Source organism: Populus nigra, chromosome 7 (assembly GCF_951802175.1).
Source record: "Populus nigra chromosome 7, ddPopNigr1.1, whole genome shotgun sequence".
Taxonomy (NCBI): domain Eukaryota; kingdom Viridiplantae; phylum Streptophyta; class Magnoliopsida; order Malpighiales; family Salicaceae; genus Populus; species Populus nigra.
Genome location: NC_084858.1, coordinates 19,162,469 through 19,177,627, shown reverse-complemented (window position 1 = coordinate 19,177,627; position 15,159 = coordinate 19,162,469). Strand labels below are relative to the sequence as shown.

Here is a 15,159-nt window from a genome sequence, read left to right as displayed (position 1 = left end):
ATTGAAAAATATTATCTACTTCGGTTTTTGTTCTAGTCCAGGTTGCTTGTTGTGGGGAATTTCTCTCTCTTTCTCAGTGTCTTTTTTTTTTTGCTAATCACTACTCAACATGATATCAGTTTTGGTTTGCAATCTGTTAACATATTCAACATTTTGATTTTGATTGCCATTATAACTACTTAGAGGTATCTATCATATATTTCCGTAGAGATGATTGTTAGTTGAATTCACCGCCTTTGCACGAGCTTTATCCTTGCTAAATATCATGAGCTTCTATATTTTGTATGTGATGATCAGAATACCATGAAATCGTATCTGGGATATTATCACGTCTTCTTAATTTGTTAAATTGACACAGGACTTGCAAATGTTGTTGGTTGAGAAATGCAGAGGAAAGCCTAATCAAAACTTTCATTAAATTAAAATTACATAAAATACTAGCCTTTCATTTCCTCCAAATGTTACATTTAAAGCTCAGAATCGGAAGAAGAGGAGACAGAGACTTGCAATTACAGAAGCAATGAGAGACCTTTAACATCAAATATGAAAGAAGAACACAGACAACAAATAACAAGACATAATTAAAATACCATATTAAACTGCAGCGTAGCGTTAGAGGAGGAAATGCAGTTAACAAATTGACAACCGAAGAATTCCAGATTGATGCATGCTCAAAGGGCAACGATCCTTCCCTTTTCTTTTGTAATGGCGCTCTCTCTTCTGTTATCATTCTCTTCATTGATTAATGAGTGTACCTACGGCACCTTGTGATGGTGCTGCATCCACGTCTGTAAGGATTAGCCCTTTGCCGCTTGTTACAGTTGTAGTAAGAACTACCGCGACGATTGCAAGGGACCGAGTTAGCCCTTAGGGCTCCATAGCTAATGTACCTTGTCTTCTGAGCCAGCAACCTGTGATTGATCTCAGAATCCATCATCATCTCAGTGCTGAATTCGAATCCGTTATTGTCATGGCCTAAAGTGGACAGGCCCCAGAGATCAGCATCATCCATCAAAGTTGTCGACTCAACAACCAAGGCCGTAGCCAGCATGAGGGAAACAAGCCAGAACTTAGAACCCATTATGGGCAAGGGAACAAACACAAGAGAGGGTTTTAAAATACGCCGACACCCTGCCCTTCCAAATAGAGGAGGGGAAGAGAAGGATACACAAAAAGAAAAGATGGGATGATTTTCAGCTTGTTGGGATAAAAGAAGGGAGGGATGGAGCTAGGAGGTGAAGGGTAAGATTTGTGGTTGTGAGTTTGGGGGGTGTCCGTTTCTTACTCCTTGTTTCCATGCCAAGATCTGTTGATTTTAGGTTGTTCTTTCTATAGTTTAGGATTTGTGTTGTTGTCAACCCTTTTATTAGAAACCAATCTTTGTTGTTTTTGACTGTCCATTATTAGGAATCTGGATCCCCTTTTGCTGTCCTCCAACAATTTGCCTGTTCGTAGTGATGCTGGATGGAGACTCGAGAGAGAGGGTTAAGCTAGTTTTATGTGTCCCTTACATATCGAAAGTTGCTTAAGAATGGAGAGGCATGGTGTACAAGATTCACAATACACAAGAAACTTTGGAAGCGTCATGCCTGCTGCTGCTGCACACTTTAGCATAGTTCGGCTGTTCAAGCTAATACCGGTTGGACTGCGCTAACACCTTAATTCTTGGGCTATATGCATAATAAAAATAAAGATATATGCATGTTATTGTGTCCACTTTCCCGGAATTAACAAACCAAAATACAGAACTCAGATCATGATCTTCTTAACTCATAACGTAAAGCCATCATCTTTTAATGATAAGAGCATTTTTCATTTGTTCGATTTGCTCAATCAAAATAGATAATATTTTTTTAGAAATATTTAATATTGTTAAAAAATAAAGAATAAGTAATAACATGCATATATATTTGGAATAAAATTTAAAAAAGAAATTCATACCCTTTTCTATATATATATTTTTTCAATCCTTAGAATACAAGACAAATAATTTATTTATAGAAGAAGAAGTGAAAATATTAAAGAACACTAAAAAATTCAAGTTTCATGAAAAACCAAGAGACTAAACCCATGAGTCACAAAGTATAAAAGATTCTAATGAGCATTCAATATATATAATTATAGATTTTATAACATTTCCCCTTAAATGATCATGTATTAAAAATATATCTCATTAAAACCTTACAAAGAAAAATCTAATGGGAAAAAACCTAAGCGAAGAAAAAGAGTACAATATTTTTGTGTGATTTCTAAATATTTTAGAAATCCATAAAAGATTTAATATAGATACTTCAAGATCCATATTTGAATACTTTAGGAATCACAAAAATACCAAATTGCCTTATTAAAACCTTGCAAAATAAAACCCAAATGGAAAAATTTAAGCGAATGAAAAAAAATATAATTTGCATTAACTTCACATCAAAAGTACATGTCTTATGATAAATCTTTAAGATAACGCATTTCAATATTATAAATAAGCTTCTTGAAAGTTGAGGTCGGTAAAAACTTTGTATATAAGTTTGCTAAATTATCACTTGACCTGATTTGCTTGATATCAATTTTCCTTTCTATTGAAGCTCATAAGTATAAAAGAACTTTGGTGAGATATGTTTTGTTTTGTCTATTTTAATGTAGCCTCCTCTAAGTTGAGTGATGCAGGCGGCATTATCTTCAAACAATATTGTGAAACTATCTTCAGTGGTTGACAATCCGTATTTTTTGTTTTATATATTGGATAATTAACCTTAGACAGATACATTCTCGACTTGTTGCATGGATTGCAATAATTTCTGAATGATTTGATGAAGCAGCCACTAATTTTTATTTGACAGATCTTTAAGAAATTGCAGTACCTTCATCAGTAAATAGATAACCTGTTTGTGATCTCCTTTTTATTGGGATCAGAGAGATAACTTGCATTTGCATATCCAATCAATTGTGAATTTGATCCACTATAAAATAACTTCATTTTAGTTGTTCCACGGAGATAGTGAAGTATATATTTATCCCCATTACAATGTCTTTTTATGAGAGTGGAACTATATCTTGCCAATAAATTGAGTGCAAAAGCTATAATTGATCTTGTACAATTTACAAGATACATGAGTGCTTCAATAGTACTAAGATATGATACTTCTTGACCAAGAATTTCTTCATTCTCTTCTAACAGTTGAAAATGATTTTTCTTCGCATCAAGTGATCGAACAACCATAAGTGTACTAAAATGATAAGCATTGTCCATGTAAAAATGCTTCAAAACCTTTTCTGTATACGTCGATTGATGAACAAATATTCCATTTGAAAGATATTCAATCTGCAAATCAAGATAAAATTGTCTTTTTGTGATCTTTCATCTCAAATTCATCTTTCAAATAGGTTGCAGTTTTTATGAGCTCTTCAGAAGTGCCAACAAAATTTAAATCACTAATATATACTATAACAATAGCAAATCCAATGTGATTTTCTTAATAAAAATGCATAGGCAAATCTCATTATTCTCAAACATTTTTTCTAGTAGGTATTCATTAAGACGATTATACCATATTCGACCAGATTGCTTTAACCTATATAATTTTTTTGTAATTTAATAGAATAAACACTTGTGGGATTATCATAAAAAGCTTCAGGCATTTTGAATCCTTTAGGGATTTTCATATGAATATCTTTATCTAATGATCCATATAAATATATTATAATTACATCCATTAAACTCATATCTAGAGTTTCTGAAACTACTAAACCAATCAAGAATCTAAAGGTAATTGCATCCATAACTAGATAATAATTTTCCTTATAATCAATGCCAGGTTTTTATGAGAAACCTTATGTAACAACTTGTGCAACAAGTCATGCCTTGTATTGAACAATTTCATGGTTCTCATTTTGTTTTCTAACAAAAACCCACTTATATCCAACGGGCATAACACCTTTAGGTGTATAAACGACATGTCTAAATACTATATATTTTGCAAGTGAGTTTATCTCTGTTTTTTTTTTCACATTGGCCAATCATTTCTATGTCGACATTCTTCGACAGTTTGTGGTTAAATTTCATCATCACTTCTAGTGATGTCAAAAGCAACTTTAAATGCAAATACATCATTTATGACAATTTTATTTCGATCCAAAATCTCTCATATGTGAACATAGTTTATAAAGATCTCATTATTTTCAAGTACATGGATCTTTTTAAGAGATGCCTCTTTAGAAAATCTCTCTTTAAAAGGATCAATATTAGGAGATTATTTTAACACAATATTTATTGCATGTTTTATAGATGAGGGATCTTCAGGAGTACCATAATCTATTTGTTGTAATTTTTATTCTCTATGATTTTTATCTTTAGCACCAATAGGTCCTCCACGCTTCAGGTGTTGTATAGATTTATTTGCTACCATGTTTTTTTTTCTCTTTCTTTTAGGGATTTCAATTCTAGATGGAGCATTTGCAACTAAAATATGGGTTTTAACCATCTTTTTATTGTTGGTGAAAACTTTCAGCAATTGATTTGCAATATTTTATAAATGAATAATCTTTTGAACTTCAAGTTCACATTGATTTGTTCTTGGATCAAAATAAGATAACTTCGGGTTATTCCAATTAATTTATTGTTGTGTTTTAGGCACTAACTTTTCTTTCCCTTCAGGTTATTCCAATTAATTTCTTGTAGATGAAATATATTTGGTGGTATATAAAGAATAAGTTATAAAGGAAAATATTTATGGTAAGCACTTGATCTAATTCTAACCAATGATGTAGCATGTAATATAGCATATCCCCATACAAATATAGGCAATTTTAATTTCATAAATAATGGTTTAGCAATTAATTGAAGGCGTTTTATAAATGATTCTGCTAAACCATTTTGAGTATGTATATAGATATAGGCAACATGATGTTCAATATCAATTCCAATAAAAGTACAAAAATTATCAAATGCTTGAAAAGTAAACTCACCAGTATTATCCAAGTGAATTTTCATAATTGAATAATCAGAAAATTACGCCCATAGCATAATAATCTATGATATTAATCTAGCAAATGCAACATTTCAACTAGAAAGTAAACAAACATGTGACCATTTACTTGATACATCAATCAATACTATAAAATATCTAAAAGATCTACATGGTAGATGAATAGGTTCACATATATCTCCTTGAATTCTTTGAAGAAAAGATGATGATTCTATAATAACCTTTGATGGAGATGATTTGGTAATTAATTTACCTTGAGAACATGCAACGCATGTATTTTCACTTGGTAAAAGAATCTTCAGATTTTTTAAAGGATGCCCATGTAAATTTTCAATAATTCATCGCATCATTATTGATCCTGGATGTCCAAGTCGATCATGTCAAAGTATAAATATTTTTTGGTCGGAACACTTTTGGTGTATTACAACATTTATTTCAATAGATTTCATGATCAAATAATAAATTCTAGAAAAGAAAGCAAATAATTTTCCAATTTCAAGTTTCTGGCCCGAAATACATGAAATAATATAAATATATTCTTTTTTTCTTCATCTATTATTTTAATATGATAACCATTAACACATATATCTTTAAAAGTGAGTAAATTTCTTCTAGACTCGGGTGAATATAATGCATATTTGATGTCAAGTTTTGTGTTATTTGGTAATAAAATATTAACTCTTCTGAAGCCTTTAATCATGTCTGATGGACCTAATATTTTAGTGATAATAACTTTGGTTAATGTCAAATATTCAAAGTATTTCTTTTCCTTGAGAATTGTATGTGTTTTTGCACTGTCTGCTAGGCATAAATCTCTATCATAAAAAGTCATGCCTCTATTCAAAATATAATTAAAGTTTATTATTTAATTGAAATAAAATTGACATTATTTATTAAAAATACAATAAGATAAATATCCTAATACAAATAAAAAAATATTAATCATCCTTAAGGATTCCACCACTAAGCATGCTATTTGTTTTATCTAAGTTTTCAAAGAAATAAAAAAACATCAAGATAAACATTAACATCAAAATCATCTTTATGAATAAAATTAGTTTCAACTGTATTTTGTTTAAGAGAGGCTTGATATAAATCTATAAGATATTTTGGTATGCGACAAGTGTGAGATAATGACTATGAATACAACGCCTATGACACTTATCTTCAAGTTTATGCAAATTCTTGCCCTTTTCTTGTTTGGGTTCATTGTGTCTCAATTTCTGGTGGTATGGTGGGTTGTCTTTTGAAGAATTATCTCTTCTTCTTTTCCATTTATTTTCTTCATATCTATAACTCTTTCTTATCTTTTGGACAAATGTTTCATTCATTTCAGGGAATGGTTTATAACCTATGGGATGAGATTGATGATTTTTCATTAAAAAAAAACTCAGTATTTTGTTCAGCCTCAAAAAGACATGAAATTACATTCTTTATATTGTTGTTGCAAGACAATATTTGAGGCATGAAAAGTAAAGAATGTTTTCTCTAACATTTGGTCTTTTGTGATATTTTTCACCATATAATTTCAGTTGTTGGGTAATTTTAAAAAGAGCTAAATTATATTCACTAACATATTTAAAATCTTGTAACCTTAGGTATAATCAATCATAACGAGCTTGAGAAAGTATGGTAAACTTTTGGTTGTCATATATTTCCTTTAGATTTTGTGATAAAACAAGGGGATCTTTTATTATGAGATATTCAACTTTTAATCATTCATGGAGATGGTAGTGAATAAAAATCATTACTTTTGCGCGATCTTGCAAGGATGCATTATTTTCTTCTTTGATGGTCTTTTCGAGATTCATAGCTTCCAGATGAATCTTAATGTCAAGGATCCATGACAAAAAAATATTCCTAGATATATCAAGAGTGGTAAATTCAAGTTTCTTCATATTTGATATTATCTAAAAAAACTTATTAAATAAAATTATGAATACAAAAGAAAAAATAAGACTTATTTATTTTTTTACAAATACTAGTTCTTCAAGAACTGTATTTGATTTATTTAATTCTTTATGAACTTACAATACTAGCTCTTCAAGAATTTTAAATGTTGATAAATAAACAAAAAAAGAAATTTTGTCAAAATAAGCTACAGAAACAAATATATTTCATAAAGTATGAACAATAATGAAAAGAAAAACAATTAAAATTTATATAAACCACGTAACACAAGAGTTCATGCACACTAAGATTTCAATATAAATTAAGTAGAGTGATCGCATTGATAACATGTTAAAAAAAAATTTAAGAACAAGTAAAAATATATATATTTAGAATAAAGTTTTTTTAAAAAATCATATTTTTTTTGTATATATATGTTTTCAATCTTTAGAATATATAGGAAATAAAATAAGAATATTTAAGAACAATAGAAAATCAATGTCATGGAAAATTAAAAGACTAAACCTAAAAGTTATGAACTCTAAAAGATTTCAATGTACATTCAATATATATAAATAATTATAGATTTTATAACAAATATTGCTTATCCTATGTTTTTTCTTCTTCTATTTCTTCTGTGTGAACGTATCATTTTTCTTCTGACATTGTTAAGATTAAAATCTGTCAAGAAATTCAAGAACAGTGGGCTGTCATAAGTGGACTTTGAACATCACATTGAAGCTATAATTCCACAGGTCACATCCCCGCAGTCTATTTTACAAGAAAAACATGTTAAAAATAAAACAAAATAAATGTTTTAGTTAATGATTTTAAAAGTGTTTTTTTTGTTTTAAAATATATTAAAATATTTTTTTTTAATTTTCACTCTTCAAAACAAATTCCAAAAAATTAACCATGCAGTCTCACATGGAATTACAACATTCTAAATTCAAAAGATGTAAATTTCTCATCATAACTTGCTGTTGTTACCTTTCCCATTCGACAGCATTACGCATCTAACAAATTAATAATAAAAAAATCCACCTGAAGCCATTAATGAGCTTTGAATTTGACAGTTGAAATCACGGAACCAAACATTAATAGGGTAAGTGATAGTGCTGTATGGGTTCTTTTTTAAATAATTTTTTGTGTTGAAATACATGTTAATAATTTTTTTTATTTTTTAAAAATTATTTTTAATATTATTATATTAACATGATTCAAAACATATAAATTATATTAAATTTTAATAAAAAAATTAAATTTTTTAAAAACATGATTTACACCGCGTTTCCAAACATGTTCTTCACCCTGAAGGACCATGTCCACTTGATTTGCTTGACTTTCAATACATTGCCATGGAAAGAAAATGTTGATTCCCAGATTTAACGGTTGAGATTTTCCCATCAGCTGTACATATTCCCAATGGGTCCCAGGAGTCATGTACCAGGTCTATCATGATTCATGCGTACACGACTTGCTTCATGGAAGCTTCCCTTATCCAAAGGTGACCTTGACTGCTGACTCGTCTACTTTCTATTTTTTATCCAATATATATATAGAAGAGAGAGAGAGAGTAATTCTAATTTATCAGAAAAGAAAGGGTCTATCATGCGAGGAGGGGCAAAGATAGAAAATTATTTTAGAGGGGTAAAGGTTAGGAAAATCTTTTCAGGAGGACTAAAACTTAAATTTTATTAATTTTGGCTCTAAAGTTTTAAATTATTCTAAGAGAAGCCAATTTTTTTTTTTTCTAGGGGCAGAGCCCCTCCCAGCAGTGGCGGAGAATTTTTCCCAGCCACTCCTTTATATAAAATAATTAAAATTTTAATTTTTTTAAAATAATTTTTTTAATTTAACCCCCTTAATTATTTTTTCTTACTCCGCCCCTGCCTCCCAGCGTTCCTTTGTCTCCCCCAGCATGCCAATAACATCGAACAAAACTTGATACGAGAACGGTTTTCTTATTAATATGTAAGGAGTAAGCTATAATATGTTTTAATAAAATATTTAATTAATATCTTTAGTTTAATTCAATAATTAGTCTATTTTATTATTTATTTATAACTTAATCTTTTCATTACTATTCAGTTTTTTCCTTAAAATATGATTAAATTTTAATAAGTTTTGAGTTCTCACTAGCAAAGTGAGAGCGCATTTAAATAGAATAATTTGAATATTTATAAAAAAAATAATAATAAAAGTCAACACGCGTAATTAACTTATAATTTTTTAAGCCAAAATCTAACTTAAAAAATATAAAATAATTTAATTATAATTTACTCAATGTAAAGGGGGGAAAATCCCACAAGGGGCCAATTCATCATTTCATAATGACTTTTTAGTAATAGCTGTTTGATTATGGGGTGATGTTGTCTTTTGATACATAAAAAAAATAAAAAGCTACTTGCATATGCACAACACACGTCAACCACTCCATCACTTTCAGGTGGCCCATGTGGATGACTACGATGGTGGAAAAAATATCCCACTATGTCATTGAATGCTTCTCAGCATTTTCTTCCTTCTTGATGGCACATGTATGATGATGATGTCTGGTTTGGTGTCGATTTGATTTTCTTTTCTTCCCTTCATTTCTCTCTCATATGCCTCAGTTTTCGCTCTATCAATGGAAAAAAAAAACACAACATTATTATTGGTTTTTGAGCTGCCTTTAGAAAAAACACGATAGCCCTCAAACTTCTTTTCTTTTTAGATTTAGCCCCTGTTTTATTTGGAAAAATCACTTCAAATTAGAAAGTTTTTTCATTTTTATCATCCTTAAGTTTTTCATCTCTTGAATTTGTTCTCCACTCTTTTGATTTTTTTTTAGATGGCTTATAAATTTTATTTATTTCTTGCAATTTCATCCCCATTCTTTTTTTTTCTTGGATCTTTTGTCAAAGTTTTTATAGTTTTTAATTTTATCCTTCAAATCAAATTTATGATTTTTTTCGACAGTAATAACATTTATTTCAGTTTGGACCTTCTTTTTTTATTTTTGATTTGTTTCTTTTGCTATTTTATCAAAAATTTTATAGTTTTTAATTTTATCCTTCAAATTAAATTTATGATTTTTGATATTTTAATAATAATAATAATGAAAATTATAGTAGTTGTAATAATAATAATTCTTGACATTCAATGGTTTTTGCCATAATGACATTTTCTAGTTCGTGCTTTACTGGAATAAAAACCTCATTCCACTTTATGCACCTAGTGATGACACCATTTGACCTAGAAATATCAGTCTATCAGGGAATAGTTTCTTCTTTTGAACCATATTTTAAGGTTTTGGTGATAAAATCTGATTTTATAGCCTTGTAATGGATCCTGTAAACTAAAAAATATAAAAGGATCCACTCTATATTTTATAATTATGAATTTTAATACGAAAGATCAATACATCCAAAACGTTCCTATAAAACAAAGATACAATGAAATTTGGATAACAATTAAAATATTTTGGTCCACCATAAAGACGGGATTCAATGGTTTCTAATAACTATAAGAATTGCAATATTAAGTCCTTAATTAGACAAGGGTCTTACACCTGCTTGAACTAATCCTATATGGATTTAATTATATCTTTCCATGCGGGTGTATAGAGTTCCGAGAGAAAAAAAAATCTAATGGTTTCATATTCATTGAAGAGAGGAATATCATGTTCTTCAATTTTGATGCTATAATCCATTTTCTCAAAGAAATTGAACCTATTATGGTCATGGTATTCTTTTTAAGTATTAGTTAGGATTTCTCAATTATCGATGGCTTTGCTAAAATTCTCAATATTTATTTCTTTTTGGTTAATCACTCCATTAGAGGTAATATGAGTAATATATAGAGAAGAAAGAAAAAGTAATTGTGTTTTGATATTTATTTATAAATTAATCCTTTCATTAGTTACTATTCATTTTTTTTTATAAATGTCATTTATTTTTATAAATAGAAGTAAAAGTGGATTGATAAAGGGTCAACTTGAACAAATAGTTAACTTATAAATTTTAAAGTCAAAATAACTAACTTAAAAAAAAATTCAAGGATTTAATTATAATTTACTCAATGTATAGGGGAAAAATCCCATATCTTGCGATTGAGTTTCATGACCGAGTTATGAAAATAGATTTTTAAAAACATAAAATTTCTTGGAATTATTGCAATGTTTTAAAGTCATTCTTATAGCTTAATATCACTCAAATATGAGGTTCATCTTTAATCAAATTAGTTTGTACTAGTATAACGACAGTGATACACTGTAGGTTGAACAAAAAAAAAAGAATGTAAATACACTATTCAGACTACAAGGATTTATTTGACTTTGTTATTAAGTCTGTCCCAATTATTCAACCTTGAAGTCTTTCGACTTGACTCATTGCCTAACATGAATTTAACATTAAACTATTTGAAAATTGTCTGACATGATCCAATTTACTTCGAGGGTCAAAAAGTAATCTGAATGACTGATAAAAAATTATGGTTTGACTTTTTGTAATTTAAAGCTAACAACGTATTGGATCGAGCTAGGGCTACTTGGTTTAACCTTCCAAATACTTGATCCGGGTGATGGATTCCATTAGTATAAGAACTTTTTTAAAGCAATATTTTACTTAATTATACGATAATAAAAATTGACGCTTGGAAAACCAAGCACAAACCAAATACTGGGGTGTTTGTTTTAGACTATGATAATCTCATAGAAAACAAATTGAAATAATTTATGAAGATAAATCCAAAATTAAAAAATATTAAAGGATGAAATTAATTAAAAAATGAAAAAAAAAACCGCCTCCTTTAATGTACATATAAACAGTGAAGGGGCTTGCGTGTACCCCAAATCTTTTAGATTTTTACCAGATCATCACTCCTGTTATGTTATGGGTTGGATCTATTTTTTAATGTAAAAAAATATTCAGATGTTGTTAATGTTTTTTATAGCAAAATAATAATTTTAAACTGTATAGGGATTGACATTATATAACCTAGTCGCCTTGATAGATTTAAAGACAACCTGAATGGACGACAACCCGAATGGATGATAAAATGCAATTTAATTTTTTAAAAAATTGGGACGACATCTTTTTTTTAAAAAAAAATATTGAAACGAAAACATATTAAATTGACTTGAATCGACTCGAGCTAACCTGTCAAATCCTCTTCATTTATCATGAGACCATGGTAACCCTATAGGAAAAAAAAATATTAAACTCAATTCTCAATCAATCAAACATTGAAGGATGAAATTTAAAACCAAATTCAACTAAAAAAATAAGTCAAGTCAACTTGGGTTATAAAACCGAGATAACCCTATAAAAAGTAAATCGAAATAAATTATGAAACTCAATTCTCAATCAACTCAATGTTGAAGGATAAAATTAAAAAAATACATAAGAACACCCGAGTAAACTGACCAAACCTGTGATCCGAGTTATGAGACTGAGATAACCTCATAAAATACAAATTGAAAAAAATTATGAAATCTAATTCCTAATTAACCCAATATTAAAGGTTGAAATCTAAAAACATTCAACTAAAAAAAACCTGAGTCAACTGGCCTAACTCATGACCTGAATCATAAGATCATGATAACCACATAGAAAGTAAATAAAAATAAATAAATCTCAATTCCTAATCAACCTTATTTTGAAGGATTAAATTGAAAAAAATGACCCGAGTAAACCTAGGTTAACTTGTCAAATCCGAGTCAAAAGTCTAAGATAACTCCATAGAAAGCGATTCGAAAAAAAATTATAAAGTCTGATTCCTAATCAACCTAATGTTGAAGGATGAAATTGAAAAAATAAGAATTAAAAAATAGACAAAAAAATAACATGAGTCAACATGACTAATCTATAAAACTCGCGAACCGGCTTATGAGATCAAAATAACTTCATAGAAAGTAAATCAAAACTAATTATGAAGATTTATACCTAGTAAACTTAATATTAAATAATAAAATTAAAAAAAACATTTTTAGAGACAAAATAAAAAAGAGTTTGACTTTTCGCTATTAATTGCTACTATGAAAAAGCCTATGACTTTTATTATATGTTAAAGATATGTAAGGTAATCTCTGAATTTTAGTGGGTATGTTTGGGAATGTGGTGGTGTAAACCACCTTCCCTCAAATTTTTAAAAAGTTTTTTTAAAAAATAAATATATTTTATGTTTTCAAATTTTTTTTATTTGCTGATGTCAAAAATAATTTTTTTTTATTTTGATGCATTTCTAAGCGAAAAACACTTTGAACCATCACCTCTAGGGGTGATTATTTTCCGTTCGGTTCGGTTTTTATCAAAAAAAAAGTAATCAAATTGAAATTTTTTTCAAAAAAAACCGAAACCGGTTCAAACCGACCAGTTTTGGTTCGGTTCGGTTCGGTTTTTTAGAGAAAAAACCGGTTCAAACTAGTTTGACTCGGTTTTTTTCAGTTCAGTTTGGTTTTTTTAGTTTTAAGCTTACAAAACCAAAACCGAACCGAACCGGCCAATTTTTTACAAATTTTAATTGATTTAATCAGTTTTTTTCACGGTTCGGTTTTTCGGTTATTTTAGTTTTTTGGTTTTTTTACTCACCCCTAGACACCTCTACCACAATCTCAAATACACCACCCTCACTTTTTCATGGCTGGTTTTAAGATATATTGAAGGTAGTTTGACTAAAATCTAAATATGAGGGATCATATGTGTAATTTAACTTTAAATTGTGCTAATTACACATCATATGGATAATTTAATGGGGGCTCACTTTTCTACGCTTAAAATTTATTTGATGGACATATCTCTTCAAATAGTTTTTTTTGTTAATCTAATGGTTGGCTTGGTGTATTTATTTATTTACTTATTTCTTGAGTTTAAACTTTAAAACTAATATCATATAAATTTGTTTTCTCTAAATATTGAAAGTTTTTTTTTTAAAATCATATAAAAAATGATTTATTTTTAATTAATGCATAAAATACCTCAAATATATCTTTATTGTTGAATAAAAAAGAATATCATAATGTTTAGACATTTTTTTTTAAAGCAAGTGTTTAGACTAGAGGTAGCAGTTTAGTACTAGAATTTAGGATTCCATTAGAATTTATTCCTCATTTGAGGTGTGTATTTAAAAAAGTCCAGGAAAAAGATTTATTTTAATTAATACGTAAGTTAGCTCAAATATACCAATAGTATTGAATAAAAAGAAGATCATAATGTTTAGACAATTAAGAAATCAAGATTATATTTTAATTCTAATATTGTGTTTAGAATAATTACAAGGAATCAAAATTAAATTTAAATTTTTTAATGTAAAGCCTTTTTTTAAAGATGAAAAAAAAATCATCAATAAAATCATTATTTTATTAATTAATGGGTAGCGATCAAGGTGATGATATCAAAAAAATGCTGGTAATAATATTTGTATTATAATAAAAATAATATATATATATATAAATATATATATTTGTAGAATATTTAGATTTGTTTTAATACTATATGACATATACATATCTTAATATTGATATAAAATACACAAACACACACATATATATGAATAATATTTGTTTTATTTTTTATTGATTAATAAATAATAGTAGATAATAGATATAAATAATTTAGAAACATGTAAATTTCTTAGCAAAGAAATAAAATAATAGACAGAATAAAAACATGGGAAAAAATGCGACCCGCATATAAACACGTTGCCATCCCTATTCCTAGCCTACCAGTGGGGTATGCTCAAGTGAGGTTAATAAACAGTGGCTCTGCTCGTGCTCATACGCTACACAACAAAACATAAATAAAATCGAGGGCCTCACAATTCAATATTTTGTCATACATGACTACACGCATATATTGACTCTTGTTAGCATGTAACATGACCCCTCAACCACCCTCCAGCCCCTCGCCACTGCACGTATGGCAGCTAAGCGGACCAAAACACACGCCGCATTTCTTATTATATGCTGGTATTATATCAAGCAAGAAAATTACCCTATGATATATATATATATATATATATATATATATATATATATATATGAACATGGGAAGAATTATTAACTTGTCTTGTTATTCTATTCCATAAAGTTATTTAATTTTCTCTCAAAAGAATGTTCGGGACGTGGTGGAAATCATGTTTTGATGCGCTGATCTTAAAAATAATTTTTTAAAAATATAAAAATATTATTTTGATGTATTTTAGTATGAAAAAATATTTTATAAAAATAATTTTTTTTATAATAAAAGAGAAGAGAGTAAGCATAATCTACCGAGAACAAGGTGGCCCATAAAGCATTTATTACTTTTTC

The 15,159-nt window shown here is 28.5% G+C and overlaps 1 protein-coding gene across 1 annotated transcript; it reads right to left on the bottom strand.

The window, feature by feature from the left end:
- Positions 1-474: 474 nt before the first annotated feature.
- LOC133700144 (protein RALF-like 19) lies at positions 475-1,081 on the bottom strand. Its single transcript, XM_062123693.1, has 2 exons — positions 756-1,081; positions 475-529 (listed from the first exon to the last, which is right to left on the bottom strand). Exons 1-2 carry the CDS (start codon positions 1,079-1,081, stop codon positions 475-477), a joined length of 381 nt encoding a protein of 126 aa, XP_061979677.1.
- Between the last annotated feature and the right edge of the window lie 14,078 nt (positions 1,082-15,159).

Coding starts and splice junctions, on each gene's coding strand:
- LOC133700144 (XM_062123693.1), bottom strand. CDS start 1,081: ATGGGTTCTAAGTTCTGGCTTGTTTCCCTCATGCTGGCTACGGCCTTG. Junction 530..755: donor ACCATCACAAGGTGCCGTAG/GTACACTCATTA, acceptor TTGATGTTAAAG/GTCTCTCATTGCTTCTGTAA.